At 40.8% G+C, this 21,301-nt stretch overlaps 1 protein-coding gene across 1 annotated transcript in view; it reads left to right on the top strand.

Annotated features, from left to right (window-relative positions):
- Window positions 1–917: 917 nt before the first annotated feature.
- MED27 (mediator complex subunit 27) overlaps window positions 918–21,301 on the top strand; it is an 82,685-nt gene continuing 62,301 nt past the window's right edge. Inside the window, exons 1-2 of the mRNA XM_027739341.2 lie at window positions 918–1,133; window positions 3,618–3,762. Coding sequence (XP_027595142.1) covers window positions 928–1,133; window positions 3,618–3,762 — 351 coding nt within the window. The 5' untranslated portion in view covers window positions 918–927. The remainder of the gene's footprint in view (window positions 1,134–3,617; window positions 3,763–21,301) is intronic.

Here is a 21,301-nt window from a genome sequence, read left to right as displayed (position 1 = left end):
ACCAGGTTGCTCCAAGCCCCAGTTCTGAGAATGGAACTGTAACACGGGGCCCAACTTTCACATCTTCAGTCCTCCCAGGAGCATAATGACGATGGAACTGCTCTCACCTGCTTCAAGCTCAGCACAGTCATTGCAGCAGGAGCAGAGACCTTCCTTGCCATTCTAAATGGTTTTGTTTCTGTTTCTATGCCTGGGAAATGCCCTACAGATCCACAGAACATCCAGAGGATGGAATATGCCCTATATATTCTTCATCATGGTCTGCAGCTTCATTACGTTCTTTAATCTCTGGTGACCAGTGTTGGACCCAGGGAATGGTATGAGGCTGTGGCAGGGGAGGTTTAGGTTGGATTTCAGGAAAAGGTTCTTCCCCCAGAGGGTGGTTGGGCACTGAACAGGCTCCCCAGGGCAGTGGGCACAGCCCCAAGGCTGCCAGAGCTCAAGGAGTGTTTGGACAACACTCTCAGGGACAGGGTGGGATTGTTGGGGCATCTTGTGCAGGGCCAGGAGTTGTACTTGATGATCCTTGTGTGTCCCTTCCAACTCAGGATAGTGTTTGATTCTATGATTTTGTGGCTCTATAATTCTATGATGCTACGATTCTATGATGCTACTATTCTATGATTTGGGTGTCTGGATTTGGCACTGGGTGATGTGATTTAGGGGTTACAGTTATAGTGCTGGTGGACAGTTGGACTTGACGATCTTAAATGTCTCTTCCAACCTTGACAACTCTGTGATTCTTGACGTGGCGGGCCAGCAGTGGACACAGCGGCGGAGAACCCCCTGAGGCTGGAGAAAGAGCATAAAAGGCTCCAAAAGAAGCGACTTTTGACCACCAAGAGCCCCCGCCCCGGCCACGCCCGGACTACATTTCCCAGCGTGCCCCGCGCCCTCGCGCCGGCGCGGCCGGGGGCCGTTGCCAAGATGGCGGACGGGGCGCTGAGCCCCGGCGTGAACCTGGAGGCGTTTTCCCAGGCCATCGCCGCCATCCAGGCGCTGCGCTCCAGCGTCACCAGGGTCTTCGACTGCCTCAAGGATGGGATGCGCAACAAGGAGACCCTGGAGGGCCGCGAGAAGGGCTTCATGGCCGCCTTCCAGGAGAGCCTGCACTCCGTCAGCCGCGACCTGGGGTGAGCGCCGGGTTCCCCCCGGTGGGCAGGGAAGGGGGTCCCGGGGGTGCCCGGGCCCCTCGCAGCGCCCGGCGGGGCCGTTTACACTCCCCGGGGGAAGCTCGTAGGCAAATAAACGCGAAAACGCTCCGGTTTATTCCCCCCAACATCGCGCGCGTCGCCCCTTCGTGGTGTTCCATTCCAGAGTCCCCAAAGGGCTGAATATGCTCGTGATATTCCTCGTGGTCTTCACCTGTTTCTTGTTCTCGTTTTAAGGAGGGAGCTGTCGGTGGGGTTGCGGTGGCAAGGTGGAGGTGTTCGGTTGCAGGGAGATTTTTCTCTGGTTTTTTGACGGTTTTTGCCAAAAATTCAGACACTTTATTCAGTAGCAACCAAGAGGTTCAAGAGTGACCATTTTACTACCGAAACTTGTCAGGTTGGTAAGTTAGCCCAGGTAAGTGTAGTTGTTTAGTGCCAGCAGGTGTGTTTTGTGTTAAGTAGAGAGAAACTGCTGAGGCTGAAGACACGGAGGAAAGTTATGGGCGGAAGAGAGAGGCTGGTTCACAGTTTCATTCAACAATATTGTTCATTTTAAATAAAATTCCCTTTGAAGACAGGAACTGAGTACTGAATGTACGTTTAGGGACGTGGTTTAGTGGCGGACTTGGCAGTGTGAGGTTTAGGTTTGGGTTTAGTGATCACAGAGGTCTTTTCCAACCTGATGGATTCTGTGATGGTCCGTGTGGATCCTGCCACTGGGCTGCTGGGTTGGGCTGGATCCCCCTGGGAGCCACCAGCACTGTCCAGGGAGGTGTCCGAGGGCAGGGCAAGCACTTGACCACCCTTTCCCAAAACATCTTCTTGGCCTCCGGGGATTCAGTGTTCAGGGGTTTGTGTAAAAGAGTTTGTTTCTTGCTGGCTGATAGGCCTTGCTGATTTTTAGTTCTGATTGTGTTGATATAATTCGTTACCCACTCCTTCCCTTCTCTTGGGAAAGGTGGTAGATATCCATTCTCATGAATGATGTTGTACCCTGCTCTAGAAACTTGTGTTTATCCCTTTGGTTTTTAGTTTCCAAGTTGAGGTTTCATGGTTCCTTCCATGGAAGCTGAGCTGTTCCTTTTGTTATCCTTCTTGTCTTACACTGGGGCTTTTTGAAGAATTATCTATTAAGACCCCAAAATCTTGTTTCCAAACAATTCAGGAGTTGGACTTTGATCCTTGTGGGTCCCTTCCAGCGCAGGATATTCTATGAATTAGTAAGGGAATACTCCAAGGTGCACTGAAGTCAATTCTAGCAGTGGACCTGTACACCATAAAAGTATTGACTGGGACCCCTGTTCAGCAAATCCTCAGTTATTATGTCTATTCACATTTACTTAGTGCATTCTTTTGACAAGAAGTTTTAAGCAGATTTGTGAGTGTTCACAGAAGTAGAGGCTTAGAAAGAAAGTAGGCCATGGAAACTTGTAGGAATGATGATTAATAAAGAGGAATTTTGTGGTAGTAAAGTAGGGAAGTCTCTACTGTCAGTTCCCTTATTTTTAGAGTTTGTTTTTGTAGCCTTCATTAAATGCAAATGGAGATATTTGGGATTTTTCTTTACAGAGATTTTCAGAAGTTGCCCTTTGAAGTGCTCAAGCCCTGCTTTTAATTTAGTGGAAGTTCTGAAGTTCGGACCAGGATGTAACATTTGGAAGTCAAAAAGAAAGGCACCTGATTAGTCATGCCACTTGAAAAACTGCATTTTATATCTGTGCAGAGTGGCCAGTCTTCCTTCTTCAGATGATTAATGCAAGTTTTAAAAATTGCTTAACTTCTGTTATGATTAAATGTTGTGTTTGACAAATGAGATATGAAACAATGATAGATCATTTCACAGTGAGGTTGCTTCATGGGAAAATGGTGCTTATTATGCTGCAGTTGAGTATTTTATGGACACCTGAAAATGTACAACTTGCTTATGGGAGTCAGGAGATTCTTCCTTGCCCTGAGAACTTGGAATGCAGATAAGTGCTTGGAGTAATCACAGACTTTGCAGGACCATCACCAGGCTTAGGACTGATACTAGGTCTTGGGTGTATTTATGTGAGGACAGTGTTAATCTGGAGTTCTCTAATGAGATGATGAGCCATCAGCCTGCTTGATGGTTAAAAGATTACTGCAAGCAATGCTAAAGTCAGAATTGGGTAGTTTCTGAGGGTCTGCATTGCTCAGAAGGTGCCCTGGGTTATAAACAGGACCTGCCATAGTCTGACTCTTTCCAGGTTGTCTTCAAGGACTCTTGACTTTCTCTCCTAGAAGAAAAGCTCATTCACAACTTACAGACAACTTTGAATTGTTTGGGTGATGAGAGGGATTATGTTTTCAATCAAATTGGGGAGGTATTTAGTATCACTTGGATTCTAAAATGGAGTTGGTGCTTGATGGCTGCCCCTGCAGGAGGACTGTACAGCTCAGATTTCCAGATCTGACCTTCAGAAAAGCCGTTCTGTTTTCTTGCAGTGAACTGGAGCGTCTGAGCACCCTGGTTGGGAAACCCTCCGAGAACCACCCCCTGCACAACAGTGGGCTCCTGAGCCTCGACCCTGTGCAGGACAAAACCCCTCTTTACAGCCAACTTCTTCAAGCCTACAAATGGTCCAATAAGGTAACATTGATATAATTTAGTTGTGTGTTCCCACAGAACGTTGGATTTGCGACACAGCAGACTATGGCAAACTTGCTGAGTTTTTATGAAGTTGAGAAGCATAATATCTACCTAAATATACTTTCAAGGATAAAATGGTGTTTTAATTGAGAGGAGACCTTGTTTTTCAAACTTCCAAGCAGAACAATAGTTAAAAAGACAATGCTTTCCATGTTTAACATCTTACATAGATATAATATGAAAGTATATTGTGTCCTTGCATCTGGCAGTAACACTGTAGCAGAGGGCAGTGGGATATTAGAGCAGAGAATCAACAGTTTATGTCACCTCCTAGGTGTTTTGGATCAAGGAATCCTTTTAGAATTTTCCTAGAAAAATCTAGGAAAGAATCTTGCAGGGAAGTCTTCATCATCAGAAATCTTGAAGCCTTTAATACCCTTGTGCAAGACAGCAAGAGTAATAAATCTGAAAATATTTAGAGCATTAACAGAAACAGTTCCACTTTAAATTATTTAGCAGGATGTGTGAGCCAGGAAGACTTTGAAAGTACACAAATACTTCATAGGCAAATTCTTGTTATACCTTGAGCCAACCAATCTAATATTGTTCAGATTTAAAATAGAATACTGCAGTAAAGTTTGTATGAATACCACAATAATATTTGTATAGTCATGTTTCAGAATACAGATATATGTTAGTCTTCTAAAATCAACAGAATTTGGCATTTATAGGAATTTGGTATGATTGGAAAATGGAGGATAGGAAAGATTGTTAAGTAGGGATTTATAAATTGAGAAAATATTTTATATTTGCTTGTGTTTCTTGCTGTTAGCAGCAGATTATTGGCACTGAAGAAAAAAAGAATTCATATGCTACTTTCAGCAAAAACAAAAGTATGAAAACTTCTAACTTGTAATGCAGTTAAGTCTTCAGGGATTTAATTACTTCTCTAGGTCATTATCAGAGTAAACTCGGTCGGTAATGAAATAGCTTTGACAGAGCTGTTCTGATGTCGTTTTTTATTAACTTAGAGTGTTATGGAGCTTTGAAGAGGAATTTTTTGTAATCCTGGATTCTGATTTCAGAAAGCAGGCAGTTTCAGTATCCTGTGCACTCGTATATGCAGTGAAATGTTGCAGGAGAAAGCCAGTTGGTTTTTTTTTTCTTTCTTTTATCTCTTTGGTCTCTGATTTCTGTTTGACAGCTAAAGGGAAGGTTTCAGTTGCAGGTGATGTGTTGCCTGTGGCAGGGTGTGAGCTGCTGGGTTTGCCATCAGCAGCACAGACTCTGGTGATGCTCCTGTTTATTGCTGCTCAGTTCCTCATTGCTAAAGACACTCCTTGAATAAGTGTTATTTCGTGACTCCTTTTGGCCTCCTTCTGTTCTTGTTACGTGTCTTGTTTTCAGTTGCTTTGCAGGGAGGGTTTAGAAGTGGTGGTGTGTCAATGCACTTTAGGTCTGCCTGCATTTAATTTTTAATTTGTGACCCCTTTGTGGCTCGCCTGCTTGTATTTTTGATGAGCTGAGATAAGGGCATTTTGCTCTCCCTTTGATTGTTCATGCATTTCTGATGGCAGGAGTGGCCCCATGGCTGCCAGGGGAGGAGAGGTGGAGGAGAGTTCTGGGGCTGTGCTGCAATTCCAGAAGGACATTCAGGAAATACAGGGAAAATGAATACATGGACTTTGTGTTACATGTTTCAGTGCATTCTGTTTAAGACGTGAAGAGACTGTTAGAAGTCGCTTTTAAAACAATAATAAGTAAGGTTGATAATAACTGGGTTATCTCATGAGAACAATATATGCAAGCACTATTCATAGAACTGTGGATTTAAAAAACCCTTCACTTTGCTGCATTATTTTTGTCTAACATTGAAAAGACAATCAGAGGCCTGAAATGGTTAAAGAAACCCTACCCAAATACCAAAACACCAAACAAAATACCCCTAGCACTTCAGAAGTTATTTTATAGTCTGTTTAAAAGCTGAGATTTTTAGCTGGGCCACTTATCTCAGTATTTCTGCTTTTGAAATGAGTCTCAGCCAGTTTTTGGAGAATATAGTGACAGTAACCTTCCCAATACCATAAACCACATAAACCTCTTTAAAGCATAGTGCTACCAAATTGGCTCTTTTTTTTTTTTTTTTATGTGTATGAATAAACCTAAAACTTAAGCAGTTCTGTAAATCTGGAGGTGGATCATATCTACCTATATGAGCCTTATTTTTATTGGTCGTACAATAATAGCTTGTTTAGTTTTCTTTTCTTAAATTTAGGCTGAGGCTTTACTAATCATTGTTCCTTGTGGTTCACGAGATACAGGATGTTAGAATAATTGTTTCTTTATATTTGCAGCTTTGTTTTGATGTTGGGTCGAGCAAATGTCCAATTTTGTTCTGACCTTATACACATTGGCAAGTTTTAGAGTTAGAGCGATGCTGGGTGTTAAATGTAATGAAGATGCCACAGACATAAATGGAAAATATGTGTTTAAGGTGTGACTGTTAATACAGGAGATTAGACTGACCTGACACTAATCAACTTGTTTTATTTACCACAATTAATACTTGTAGCTGGGCTTGGGTATGTCTTGTGAGAAGACCCACCTTTAGGTGCAAATTTACTGACCTCTTTGGCTAAGTGCAGTAGAGAGGGGCTGCATTTAATTGTGGTTTCACAGATGCTTGCCCTCAACATTATTTTACTGCTCCTGTTAGTCACAGCACTGGTTCCTCCAATTCTGAGTATCTTCAGTTTACCTGCTCCAGGAGCGTGGAAAAGTACAGTGGGGAAAATGAAAACTTCCCTTCCAGAAGTGTGTTTTCTTGGCAGTGCTTGTTATTTATTAGCACCTGCTCTCCTGATATTTACTTTCTGTAGTTTACCCAATAGTTTTGCAGATGGTAAAGTTGTCAGTATAATGGAAGCAGCTGTTTGGGAACACAACAGCTTGTCAAATGCATTAATTACATACACATGCAGCTGTAAAGGAACTTTCCTTTTCCAGGTGTTTAATAGCACTCACCAAACTATAGCTGAAAACACAGGAAGTTTATTTTATTGCAAGCAGCAGCTAAGTGGTTTTTCTTCTTTGCTTGAACTTCTTTTATGTACCAGTAGAAATCATAGAAGTGAATTACTTGACTGACTGTGGGGTGCATGGAGACATGCAGTAGCCATGGAACAGTATTTAGCTCTACTTGATACATTTCTTTTCCCTTTCTCTTCAATTTTATTTAAGAAAAGAGGTTATCTTTATTACAATTGAAGTGCTGTTTCCCAGAAGGATCTGTATGTGCCCTCTAATGTAATGCTGAAGATACAATATTAGATAAGATAAAAATGAGCTATCATTCTTCAAGGGTAATGCAGAGAGTATTATGGGTAAGACAGGGAGTTTGTAGATAGCAGTAGGTGTTTTTTTGTGGACTGTCTCTGTTTAGTCCATTGTACTTGAATTCTGGTTTTAGTAGTTATGTACATCTTGACTGTTGAGTTTTTTTTCTTGGTAATATACTGTTGTATCTGAGCAGGTGAAATCTGAGCTGACAGTAACAGTCAGAAGGCTTTCTGGTCTTTGTGTGCATGGCCTGATACTGCCTGGAACAGTCAGGACTGGCTCTGCAGTGCTACTGCTTTATCCCTCATTACCAGGTGCCTGCTTCCTGCATTATCTTGGAATTCAAGGGAAACCACCATGGGGAAAAGGCATCGGCTCTAAGTTTAGATTAAAGGATATTTTAAAAGTCACTTACTGGACTGAAATACTGATTAAGATTTGGCTTTTTTTTAAAAAAAAAAAAAGATATGTGACCTCGAATTTGTGACAGACATTGGAAGAACTCTCTTCTCTTGCTTGTCAGGACATTTCTGTGACAAGTGCCTGCTCCTGGTGCTGTTTATTTTATGCATGACGAGACCATCAGCTCATTAATAAGAGCATCATTTAATAAGCAACTACATGTTTGTTGATATTTGTTCTCAGTACTTGGTGACAAGGAGGTTTTCTGGGGGGAAAAAGTACTTTAAACCAATGTTAGATATTTCTCCATATATAAAATATTTAATGAGGCTCGTGCTGTTGTGGTTGCTCGGTCCATCTGCAGTGATGCTGGTGTGCAGAGTAGGTGCAGGTTTTTGGAATGCAGGAGTGTGAACTCATTCTCTGAGTGGTTTAAACTTTGTGGTTTTTCATCTGCAGCCTTAGTGAGGAGGTTTGTTGCCCACAGGCTGCACTGGTGCATCCTCTCTGCCCTTGGCAAAGCATTTCGTGCCCTCGCCCGGTGGGTGCCTGAGGCAGTGGCTGTTCAGGTGTTTCCATTGGCTCCAGTGGAACACAAAGTAGTCTGTTGTGTGTCCACTGAGCAGGGCAAATGCTTTTATGGGAAGGTTTCTACTCTCTTGATGAGCTGCTCTCAAGCAGTTCATGCCCAACATTTGAGCTGTAATCACTGTAGAGGTCTTTTGCCTGTTTGCTTTTATTTGTTTAGTTGAAGGGTGTGTGCAAAATGCATCAACTCCCAAACCAGTGCTCCAGAATTACCCTTCCTACCAGACTGCAGAAACACTGTGTTTGTTGGAAAGCAGCAAACTTAGTCTTCCCTGAGTTGCAGCATTAGCAGAGTTCACTTGCCCAAGTGAAAAAGCTCTTCTGCAAGTTGTGTTTCCTTTCCCCCTCCTCTTGGCAGTAAGGGATTTGTTTTCAGACTTTCTATTAATATTATTAACAGCAGTAGAAGTGGGGAGAAGTTACAGCATTTGTGGTCTTGACTAGGTGATGTTATTTGAATTTTTTTCCTCGATTTTTAACTTCACTGAAATGCAGTATTGTTTTCCCTGCTGTTTTCAGAGTTGCATTTGTCCATGTGCTTTACTCCAATTCCAACCCTTCTTGAACCTGTGTGTGTAGATGTCTGTGAGTGGTGGTGGTCTCGTTTTATCTTCATGAGGTGGTACTTCCAAAGCATGACAACTGTGTTTTTGGGAAGGCTATTTTCTGCTTTGAGCAGAAAGCAAAAAATCAACTTTTCTAACTTTATGACTTTCTGGGGGAGTAGGATTTAAATCACCTTATTTAATTTACTCATCTGTGAGAAGATGATTTTGGCAACTTGCATAAACTTTACAGTATCTGCGCATTATAAATCTTCCAAGGGAACAGGCTGAACAGGAGCTGTCATAAATTTATTTAAAAGTAATATCCTGGCAAATACAAAATGAAATAAAAATTACTGTTGCTCTGCATGTGGAAATACACTAAAAATATTTGGATTTAAATTTGTTGCTTCATAGCTTCCTCTTGTTTCTACATAAATTTAAAATCGAACTGTTAAGATTACCATTAATGAGTTAAAATGATTTTCTGTCACATGACTGAAGAGAAAAGGTATATATAGGTTTTGTTTATTAAATTATTTTGATGTGTTCCCTGATAAATTATTTGTATAAATTGTGTTTGTTGTAGGACTCAAAAAAAAGAAATCAATAGAGTGTGTAGAGAAAGTCCAGACTTGTTATGACTGCCCTTGGTAGCTTAGTATTGATTAGACACAAATATTGAGTTTAATGACAATAAATGACATTAAATGTTAACCATGATAGTAGAGAAACACTGTTGAACAGGAAAAAAAAAATTACTTCATCTTGATTGTAAAAGGAAGTGTTCATTCCAAGGAACATTAATTTTGAATTTCGGATGTGCTCAAGCACTTTGAATTTAATGTAGTTTTACAGTAGCATGGACAATGTAACTGAATTAGTGTGTTGGCAGTGCTTTGGAATTTCAGGCAGATGGCCAAGATTTTGTCCTTTTCAGGACTTTTTTCTCCAAAAATGCAGCGTTATGATTTCGTGCCATCCTGTTGCATGGAGACCCAGCTCGTTCTGTTGAGATTTCATCCACCCAAATTGGGAAAGATGTTCTTTCCATGTGATGGACGTGTGGCACTGAGGAGAACTGGGCCATGGCAACTGGATCTCTCTGCCCAGTGCTTCTAGAGGTGGCTTTTGGGGATCACCTGTGTTTGCCAGGATAGGAATGGGAAGGTTAGTGGTGCCACTGGTATTCTCAGTGAGCAATAAAGATGTTACTTCAAGAAAGGGTTTGACCGAAATCCCTTGGTTTGATCACAGAAGGGAACAAATGAAAATATAAAATAGGATTTGAATTGAAGCAAAGTGACAAGTCCCTACAAAGGTTTCTCTGGTGGACACTGAAAAGCACATTTTAATCTGCTTTGTAAGAGCTGGTAAGAATTGGTGCTTCCTAGAGGGACCTGCATTGGAAAGGCTTGTAGGGATTACCAGCTGTGGACTCCTTTCCTGTGCAGATAAGCCATGGGAGTTTATCTTCCTGTCACTGGAGAAATGCATGATACGCAAACTGGTGTTTTCTTGTACACTGGGCACAAAATAGGAGCTGGGCCACTTGGATTCTATTCCTGCTTTTCTTATTAATTGCTGTTGTAACCTTGAACAGGATGCATGATGTTTTTTTTCTGTGCCTCATTTTTCTTGCAGATAAAATAGGATAATAATATTTAACCTATTTCTTCTAGTCTAAATGTGTCTCAAGTGCATTGGGTTCTTTGGACAGAACTGCCTTGTGGATGCCAAGTGTTATATAGCCAGTGACTAATGTTGTTTGCCTGGCAGTCTGGAAAAATACCCTTTATGGGCTCTTAATTCTGTGTGATTTTAGGCAAATGTTTTGGTGAAATGCCCTTGCTGTTCAGAATTACATTAATGTTCTTTTTTTCCTTTTATTTTTTCCTTAATATGACTAGGAAACAGGTGGTTACCTCTCTGCTTCCAACTGCTGCAGTTATTAATTACTGCTCAGTTGTCTGCCTGGAGAATACTGACTTTTATTATTGCAGGGTTGATTTTAGTGACCAGCAATGGCAGGGATGGCAAATTCAGGTGGTGTGCAAATTATCCTTGATATTTACAGTGGTGAGAAAGAAAGTGTTTGTACCAGAAGTAGTGGGGAGAGTCAGGAATTCCAGTACTCTACATTTACTTTACTGGAGAAGGAAGAAGGTGGGACATGAAATTTTTCTGAGTAGCATTAGGGATGGATAACATTAATTATGTTCATCTTCTTTTTGGAGGATTCATCTTCCCTCCTCAGCTGTGAATCCCTGGAATCTTCAGTTCTTGGGCTCTTCTGTTTTTTTGCCTTTGATTCCTCTGTTGGTTTTGAACAAAAGTCCAACCCAGTGCTATTACAACTATTTTATTGCTACCCTGTCTAGCTGTAAAAGTGGTTTTGCCATCTAATAATCTGAAGGAAAGGGAGTTAAAGTGTCTTTTTTTCTGTGCACTGCAGAAAGATGCTATGGCAGGGGAGAATTTGCCACATTCTGCCTTGTGCCAGTAGAGAGATGAGTTGAATTTCTTCGATATTTTAGTAGACTGAGGTTAGTTTGTTACTTCAGGAAGAGAAGAGCGAGGATGAGTAACTTGTTGCTTAAAAAAGTGAGAAGTAATTAGCCTTTGATTCTGACTTGTCTGCTACATGGTTTTGAGTGTTTTATATCTGTGATCTTCCCAGAGTTATCATAGTAATAATTCACACCAGACTGCTATTGTAAAGTAAGGTTCTATGTGTCCAAACAGAATTTACCATTCTTACTGAGTTTTGTTTCGAATGTGAAGCAGTTTGAGAGCAGGATATGGTGATTTTCTGTTGTTGTGCCTGGTGTTTGTTATTATTCAGCAGTATTTTTCAAGGCTCTGATCAAAATAATGCTGTAAGCAGTACCAGTCTCACTTTTCCTAATTATGGGAAGTGATCTATCAATACACACTATTATAAATCACAGCCCCCTTGTCAGCTAGTGGGAATTATTTAATGCTTTGCAACACCTTTATTTGCTAATGAGTGGGGGTTTTTTTCCCTGTTTCTTTGATAGGTATTAATGTTCTAGCTGTTAGCCTATTTCAGGATGGAAATGATTGATGTGGCTCTGTTTTAACCAAAACACTTCTGCCCAACTCCTGCTTCTTCCTCCTCTAACTCTTTTTTTCCCTCTGCAAGGACTCTTCACACAGGTCATGCTGGATGGCTCAATCCTGTAATTTGTGTGACAGTGATCACAGTATGATGTGATCATCAAGCCAAATTGGTTAAAACTGCATTGCTTTGTTTTAATGGATTTTGAGTCAAGCTAAGCCAGGCACAGACCCAGAAACGTGGGCTGTAGGTGAGTAACTCCTGGTACAGCCATTAGATCAGCAGGAGAGGCTTTACTTTTAGAAGCCGAGGAATACAACAAAGTACAGCTGGAAATCCATGTTTTCTGAGGATTAATTGATGAATATGTAGGACTGCAGAACGAGAGAGTTGTGAGAAAGCCTCGGACCCAGCATTCCTTTGAATTTGCAGTTTGCTGCTACCCCAGCTCCGGGTGCCTCAGACTGACTCTGCTGCTGATGAAAGCCTCACCATCTCTTGGATGGTGGCCACCCTGAAAGCACAAAGGATTGTTTTCTCAGAGACTCAAAGTTCTGTCTCGCTTCCTTTGAGGCAAATTAAAGATGTTTGTAAAGCATTCAGTAACCTTCATGTGAAGGGCATTCAAAGAATACGAACACTAATATAAAATAACGGATGCAGGTGATAAGCATCCCACTGATATTCTTTATATGGAAAAGATGTTTTTGTAGCTTCTAGAGGAAATCAAATAAAATGGAAAATTTAATGATGTCACCCTGTTGCTCTCTACTTTTGTTGTTGTCAGATCTTTTTGTGTGACTGTTATTTGGTTTTTGTTTTTTTTTTTTTAATGCAGAGCTGTGCTCATCTCTATTCTTCTTCGGAGTTCTCTTTTGAAGTTATTGAAGTTGCCCCCCTCAGACAGTTCACAGAGTGATTTAATTGTTTGAATTGCATATAAGCAATACTCAGTTCTTCCCCCGTTGTCTCTTAATCAGATGCTGTTGGTAATTGGGCTGCAAAACACGGAGATGGCCTAAAAGCAAGTCAAATTGAAAGTAGTCTGTGTAAGGAGCTGTTTGTAATCAAAAGTGCAGTTCTGCCCACTGGTTTGGCTGCTGCTTTGTGGAAGTGTACATTTGGGAAAAATGTGGCAGCAGTTTTATACTCAGCAGTTAATACTGAGTTTGTGATGTTGAAGGTGGGTGACCCAGAGGGTCTGTGGTGATCCTTGAAATCTCTTCCCTCTTGGGGGTCATTGAAAAATGATTTTTATTTTCCTGGGAGGGAAGAATAATCCTGCCCTGGAGGAGTGGTGATGTTTTGTGGCTCTGATGCTGTGACAGTTGAAGAATTTGAGTAAGAAATTATAGACCAGGACATCAGGACCATTACTGGACTGAGCCTGGTAACTCTGTGTGTGACTGTCAGGCTTCTTGAGTAGTTTCAGAAACATGTCTTGGCTCTCCTGGAATCTGAGTAGTGCCGTGGTTGGGCAGGTTTGGGGGTTGACAGTAAAAGAGAGATCAGAATATGAACATTGCACTCAGAGCTACTTGACTACTAACTCCTAACTGGTATATCTCTTGGTATGAGCTAGCATTTAAATCTGCTAGAGTTGTAAAATCCTGAAGTTCTGGAAATAAAGACGACGTACCAGTACATGTTATCACTTCCTTTGCTGATACAAGATTAGCCCAGGAACGTATAACAGTTCATTTAATCTAATTTTAAATGCCTGAATGTAAAGCTGCCACTTGCAGAGGAAACAAAAACCATGAATAAAATCTCTTGGCTACTGACATTTGTTCAGTTACAGTATACCTAGAAAAAGATGTCCTCTGAATTAGTAAAAGCAGATTTAATGAAAGCTGATTGATTCTACCAGGTGCTAGTCTTTCACATTTTTGATCTTTACAGAGAAAGATCAAAAGTTTCTGTATCCTGAGCAGCATTACCTTGTTGTGCTCTTTTATAAGGTTCTTGGCTTAGTGGGAAGCATTCAGTCAGGCTTTGGAGCTCCACTGAGTGTGCTGAGAACTCAAGTGAAGTGCCTAAAACCAGACTGTGTGAGTAATCTGAAAGTTGAATTGCCCATGGCTGCAGTTGCACACTTGCCTGGTGTTTCAGTGAGTTAAAAATGCATTTCTTGGAGTGTACATTTTTTTAATAAACCCATTAATTGACTTGTTCCCTGACACCTCTTCTTCCAAAGCCCATGTACTGACAAGCTGACAGTAATAACTAATATCCTTATTAGTTTGAATTAATACATATCATGGTTATGAGAAGTAATGACCATGTTGAAATGCTAAGGATATTTTCAAGATTACTTCAGACTTGGTTGGAAAGTAGGGTCTTACATGTAATAAAATCAGAGGGGTCTTTGATGTTCAGAGTTGTGCTTTGGAACAAATAGTTCTATTCAAAACCAGCACCAGTCTTGATTCATTTGGCTGCTGTATCTGGATTTTCTAAGCTTCTCTAAGTGGCAGTGCCACAATATTAGAGCTGCTTTGTCTACTGCCCGGGCCATTAGACACAAAGGAGTTGTATCTAGAGGTGACATTTTACAGTGTATTCTTAAATGCATGTATTTACTTCTCATTATATGAAACTGCAATTCCCGTGGAAATCAATATTGAAAATACCCACTAAAAGGCTCCCAGGATCTGCAAGCATGCACAAAAGGAGCTGGATGCATGTGCTGTTACCCACAAGTGGTGGGTTAAAGTGAATTATTTTAATCTCTTCATGTCAACAGCAATTGAGTGTATTTTGCTTATTGCACCAGCCTGTTACTGCTACAGAAGATGCAGAGAATGTGGACTGGAGCAGAAAGAGTCCTCAGGTGTCTTTAAACTGTTTTAAGCTGCCCATGGTTTGAAAATATTCAAGAATCTGTGATATGAGCTGTTTGACATTTTTCCTATTCCAAATGCTCAAAGGAATAAATCTACATGAAGAGTGTTAAAATGAGAGAGTCTCTGTGACAACGTCTGGATCTCAGAATGTTACTTTATTTCTCTCTTTTGGCTGACCACCGTGGTAAAACAGCTGAATCAAATACATTCCTTTATGTATAAAATATATTTTTTTGGGTTTTGACAGCTTGTTTCCAGTTTTAGTCTAATTCGGTTTGAAACAGCTGTTCCTGATCTCTGCAAAACAGTTTTTTGATGGAAATCATGACATTTCTCAACTACTGCAGTGTTACTGGGCTCTACCTCATTTCAGATGTTGGCTTTTCTTTATGGAAAAAGAATTCTTCATTCAGCTGTCAAATAAGCTGCAGTTAAAAGGATAATGGCTCCTCCTCCCTCTGAGGTTATCCCTCAGTGAGGGTGGATGTGTGTTTCTCTTTTAAGAAAAAACATCCCTGTGTGTTTTACCATTAGTTAGATTTTGATTCTAATGTTCCCTGCCCTACCCATCTGCTTTCAGTTGGGTTCTATTTAGAGTCTTCTCTGCAGTTGTCTCTGCACTCAGACTTAACAAGTTCTCTGCTTTGCCTTATGCTTTAGTTTTACTCTGGAGTCAAATCTGGTATTTTCAGAATTTTCAGTGTAGCATTTTCAGTTTGCTCAGTGACATCTCTTTTTTTTTTTTTTTTTTTTGAGTTGGCTGCACTGTCTTGGTGCCTTTTCCAAAGCTGTTTGTAGAAATTTCGTAGATCACAGAGCTGATCAAGTCTGTATCAGGCACAAGAGAACTTAAAACAAAATCTGACCTTTCATCTCCAATTTTCTGGTTCTTTTGGGCACCCTGGCACGTAATATAGAGGGAAGTTAATGACTTTCTGATTAAAAGAACTTGCTATCCAGATGACTCTGAACACAAGTGTATGATCTGGACTGCTCAAAACGCTTCTGATGGGTAGGATGAAGGTTTCAGGCAGTGATGCCAAGTTTGTAATGGGACTGGAGGGACTCTGGAGTTGTACATCCTCTTCTTTCCTCTGCCCTTAGCTTGCTGGATGAGGTTTCACAAGTCACTTTGTTGCGCACGTCTTTGTTTTCCATCTATAAAATATATAATAATTATAAGGGTTGTGCTCTCTGAGAAATCAGAGAGATGCTGCACACGAGTAGGGTCACAGGTGTTTGCTGATCCTCACTTCCAAACCCACTATGGACAATTATCATCCTCAGGTCTCTTGGGTTATTTGTTAAAGCACAATTTATCAGCTGAAATAGAACTAACATCCAACACCACATGAAAGCTTTACTTCCTAAGGAGCTGTTAAATATGTTTTCCATTCCAAATTCAGTGTTTTGCCTGGCAAATACCTTGGAGTGTTCATAGTTTTCCTTGTATTTGTTTTTTTTCCCACAGTCTAAAGAACCTAACTTGGGGCTGCATTAGGATTAAGTGAGATTACTACCATCTTCTTTTCATTCCTCTTGTGTGCCTTGTATGAATACATCCTAATAACTATTGATATTGCATTCATCCTGCAAGAGTCGAAGACCTTTAGTGTCTGCTGATGCTGCAGTTTTGCTGGTGTGTTTTTCTTGCAAGTAAAATCAATTCAGACAAATCTTGGTAACTTTTACAACAAAATAAAATGACTATGCCAGGCAACCCTGGGAAGGTTTTTAAGTGTGGGCATTCTCTTAGATCACATCTACAGGGTTGTTCCAGCAGAATCGATTGGTTGATCCACTAGATTTAAAGGTCAACCGTAATCACATTTCAGGAAGATGGAAGAAGATATAAAATTGCTACTGTGCTTTTCTGGGTCGTGTACCCGCTTCTGGTGCTCTTTGCTTTTCCCTTGTACATCTTAATTTACTCAGCCAGAGCATCAATACATAAAGGGCACAAGTCAATGCGCTCGCTTTCTGCTGTCGATGAGGGAGCCTGTTAGTTGTTATTTCCTCCAGGCCAATACTTTCCCTCTGGAAGAGCTGGAGCAGAGAGGAGTCGTCCACTACACCCTACAGATGTGGAAGGAACTGATATCTCTTCCAGGGAAAAGCTGTGAGGAAAGCTGCAGCCTGGCTGTCTCGTTAGGTGATCCACTCAGTTGCTCAAGTTGATGCATCCAAGGGATGATTTGGTCCATTCAAAGTGAGCACAAGTGGAAGAGACAGTCAGCATAACCCCCTTCATGGGGGGGCAGACCTTCAAAAGAACAGCTCACTAGACATGTATTACACAGATGTCCATAGAGACCAGGCAGCTTTGGAATGATCTGTTTGTAAACGTGGTGTTTCAAAGTCATATTTCCATGTAATAGGCAACAATATCTGCGTAGAGAGGGGAAGAAATTTTGTGTTAAGCTTTGCCATAGCAGGTTGCATGAATTAAAAGCAGCAGGGACATAGAGCATTGACCTGCTCAGATACAGTCAATTTTCCCTGCAAAGTAAAAAGAGTCCTGAAATGAGAAAGAGGTGGATGTGGGGTAAAAGATTTAATTTAAGGTAGTAAAACAAAACACATTATTCTTCAAATCTGTTCCCTTGTGAACCATGTTATTGCTGTATTCATTTGACAGGACTTTGTTCACAAAGTTTTGCCCTTTTCCTGTACTGTTAAACTTGTCCTTCTGTGTGGATCTTCCCTAGAATAACAGGAGAAAAAGCGTTTAAAATGGAATAGACTTAATGGCATGAGAACTGTTCCTGAATCAGAGAATACAGCATTGCAAATGCTTTTAGCTGATCTTCAAACAAATTTCAAAGTAACTCTGATCTTTTGTGGCTAGTAAATGCATATTTGCTGATGATCAGGCTATGGTAAGGGGTTTGTTGCGTTAGCAGTACATGGAGAGATTATTCTCTTTAGAGTCACTTTGCCCCAAAATATCTGTTGTAGGGCATGTTAAGTGTTTTACAAAGGTTATTTGTAGTAGAACTCCCTGAGTCTAAATTAACTCAGAGAGTACCTGTCCTTAGTGCATTTTCATATGTGCTAACTTGCAAAATGTAGCAATTCCCAGATGGATGGAAATCAGAGTCTGTGGCTTTTCTTTAAGCATCCATGACCTGCTTTTAAAGTAGGCACGGACACAGAGCAGTGGCTGAAGGCTCTGCTTCAGTGGGCTGAGGAGGCATTTACTGTGCATTTATTTGAGTGGCCTTTTTCAGAGATTCTTGCTCTGATGGCTGCCTAAATTCAGTCTTTGTTTTGCTTTGTCAGCCACTGTGTGAAGTCTGGAAAACTAATGTCTCCTGTTCACTACTCTTATGGTAAATATGGAAAGAATTTTTTTTTAAATAAATAATGGACCAGGGAAAGTTTTCAGAGACTTGCATGATCAAACAGGAGTAGCAGCACACCCTTTGTGGTTTTCCCAGTGGCTGATGAAGTTAAACAGTGCCTTGAGTGAATGATTTGGTTTTTCTTTTCTTGCAAGTCATTAAATCTATTTATTGTTTTAACCCTTGTTGATGTTTCTTTGTCTTCCTTAAAAGGGTTTGTAGGGAAACAATGAATCTTGGAAAGGGCAGAAATAGTTTGAGCAGGGTACTGCAAATGCAGTTATTCATCTCCTGTCTGTGGTTGCATGTCATCCTGATCAGTAGGTTAGAAAGATTCTTGCAGGGACTTCAGAGAGGTTGAAAACAAGAATACATGACATGTTCATGAAGTTTCCAGGCTACAGGGAATTGTCAGGTTATAAAAGAATACTTTTGAGTGAAAGGAAGTTTGCAAAGTCAGAAAAACCTGTCAGTAGGATTGTTAGTGTTATGCAAACTGTGTGCTTTTTTTCCCTCTTGTTTTCCCTGCAAAGCCCAGGGCTCTGTATCCCTTCTTTCTTCACTTTGGGGATTGATGCAGCAGATTGCTGTTTGGAATTAAAACACTTGAATACAGGATCCATCAGTTGCCAGCGTAAGGTAACCATTAGAAAAGGGGAAGAAAAATCCCTTTATTATCAAGAGTATTTAAATAAAGTAGGTGTTTAATCAGTCTTAATAGTTTGCTTTCTTGAAGAGTGATGCCAGGAGCAGCAGTCCTGGCAGGAGGATGCTGGGACTGTACATGCAGCTTCTGTTCTAATTCTTGTTGCACAGTGTCTCAGTCTTAAGTCTGGAAAAAGAGGAATGTATCTGAAGTCATCTTCCTTAAAAAGACCTTACTTTAATTTCCTACTTGATAATTACTTTAAAGAGCAATACAGAGCTTCCACCTCCATCAGCATTCAGACAGAGCACTGACCCTGCACTTTGGAGCTGTTTCAGTCCAATTTATTCTGGGTTTTTTTTTCAACTCCAGTTGTCACCAGTTGTAATCTGTAACAACGTGTATGTGTTGGTGTCTTTCCTCACTACAAATCACACTTTTCTCACCTTCAGTGGGATTTCTGTTGAAATTTGCATCCCAGAAGTTGTTGCAGCCTCCTAAGGAAACATTTAGATTTCAGGAAACACTGATAGGTGATGTCATTGAGTAAACAATACCTGGAGATTGCTTTACTCAAATTCCTGAACTATTGAAGTTTTGGATGTGAAGAATACTTGACAGAAGCATGGTGGGGGGGGTGATGCTTTGCTGAAAATTCCCTGGCTCTAAACCCTATTGTCAGACTCTGCTGAGGGTTTTGGTTTCCAGTGCCTTTTACCAGCATCAGCAATTGTGTCAGTGAGTTTTGATGTAAGAAAAATAATGGACATATTCTACTGTAAAACACTTGTTTTAATGGACTTTTTTTTTTTTTTTGAAATTGAAATAATCTTGTAAGTAAAACAGGAATGTGTCAGCATAATCTATAGCTGAGTAGCATCACCTGTCAGGGTGTGCAGGGCAATATTTCCTCTGTTAACTCCATCTACTGAGCTTGCCCTTTAAACAACCTGGTTTATCACAGGAAACTTGCAGAGGAAGAAGAATCTTATGCTTAGCTTTAAACTGAGGTTTTCACCTTTGCTCTGATTCCACAGTGAGTATATATTTATTTTAAGAGGTTCCTGTGGTCAAAGGGTTTATAATGATTTGGCCTTTCTGAAAAGTTTCAGGTTAGATTTTCAGATTATAGTCCTTGCATGACAGGTATATTGCTTAGTCACGATGGCCTTGAACTGTAATACTTCCAGAAAATTATTTTGAGGTCTTTATGTGTTTGTCAAGAAGTCCTTCACCTGCTCTTCATGTGTGCTCTGCCGTTGCCTCTGGGCATGTCCTCAGGGTTGAAACAGCCCTTCCATTCCAAACAAGCTGCTTGACTGCTCCAACACATAGTTGGGAACTTCCTTTTGCCAATTTTGGTTTTGTTCCACAAATGAAATAATTCTGCCAGAAACAAACCCAGAAACTAAACCCCCTCAGCTTGGTGATGCTGCCCAGTGCAGTCTGTGCCATCTCCATGGTGTTGAGCCTTCATTATGCAGCCTTCACTCCACACACTTTTATTTAAAGCAGAGCTAAAAGTAGAGCTAAATAGCTGACGTTCAGAGACGTTTGGTGTGATGCAGAATTCCTGGGAGGGGGCCGGGCCAGGAAGCTGCTCCTGCCCGCTGGATTGAGCTCGTTTATTTGCACAGAACTGAGCAGGACTGTCAGAAAAACTCCGAACGAGCCCACGCTTTGTCATGGAATATCAACCAACTGTATAAGAACTTCTGTTTTGTTCTGCTCTCATTTACTTTTCCTTTGTTTTGTCCTCTGAAATGGTGCAGCTCAGTTTGCTGTGACTGTTACAACCAGGCAAACCATTGCTACTGTGCCATTGCAGCATCCCTGTGCCGATTGCTTTTCGTGGAGCCATCTCCATATTGCAGAGCCATCTGTTTTCCTTACTGTCCAGGCATTAGGCTCAGTAGTATAAATTACTAACTGCTCCATAGCTTTCAATTGTTCCTGTTTGTTCAGTGTGCCAGCAGCAAAGGCTTCAGCTCTCCAGCAGGATTTTTTAAGTTTTCCTTACTCTTTTATTTTTTTTGTTAACGCCTCAGGCAGAAACTATAGTTGGGTGAATTGTCAGCCCATCGAGTTGCTGAATTATTGGCTTGATAAAATGAACTTTGGGAGATAGGTAGTGTCCTCATTTACAAAAGGATTTTGTAGCTGGAGAAGCGATAGAAACAAGTTAAAAAATCAAGCTTTGCAAAAAGCAGTATTTTGCGTCCCCCCGCCCCAGTTTCCTTAAATGCAACACCAGTTTGTCATACTGCTGGCGGGATGAGCTCCTACAGAAAGATCCTTTTTGGATCTGTCAGTACAAGCACTGCTGAAGGTTTTAAGGCTACTTTTGGAAAACTTAACGTTGATCAGCTTGGGTTTGTTTCAAAGTTGTATTTGTAATGTAAAATTCCCACTGTAAGGTAACAACAGGGTCAGGTTTTTAAATATTATTTCCTTGTCTGTCTTCAAGACCAAAAATACACAGGTCAGGATTGTTTTTTTCTTTATATGTCTAATATGTTTTTACATTCTCAAGTCACCATTCAGGCTAAATTAGTCCTTTGCAGCAGTTCTCTGATATTCTGCACCCATGGTACTGCAGGATGGGCACCATGCTCCACAGGGAGTTTGCTTCTGGCCAACTCAGACCTGCTGGAGGAGGAGGAGTTACTTTGACCAGTCACATTTCTATTTATTTTTCTGATGGTGGCCACCTGATGTCTGCAAATTTTACTTCATTAATAATGAAG

The sequence above is a fragment of the Pipra filicauda genome, unplaced genomic scaffold (genome assembly GCF_003945595.2).
Source record: "Pipra filicauda isolate LSUMZ 115617 unplaced genomic scaffold, ASM394559v2 scaffold121_size3267253_pilon, whole genome shotgun sequence".
Classification (NCBI taxonomy): domain Eukaryota; kingdom Metazoa; phylum Chordata; class Aves; order Passeriformes; family Pipridae; genus Pipra; species Pipra filicauda.
This window is presented reverse-complemented; position numbering and strand designations above follow the sequence as displayed.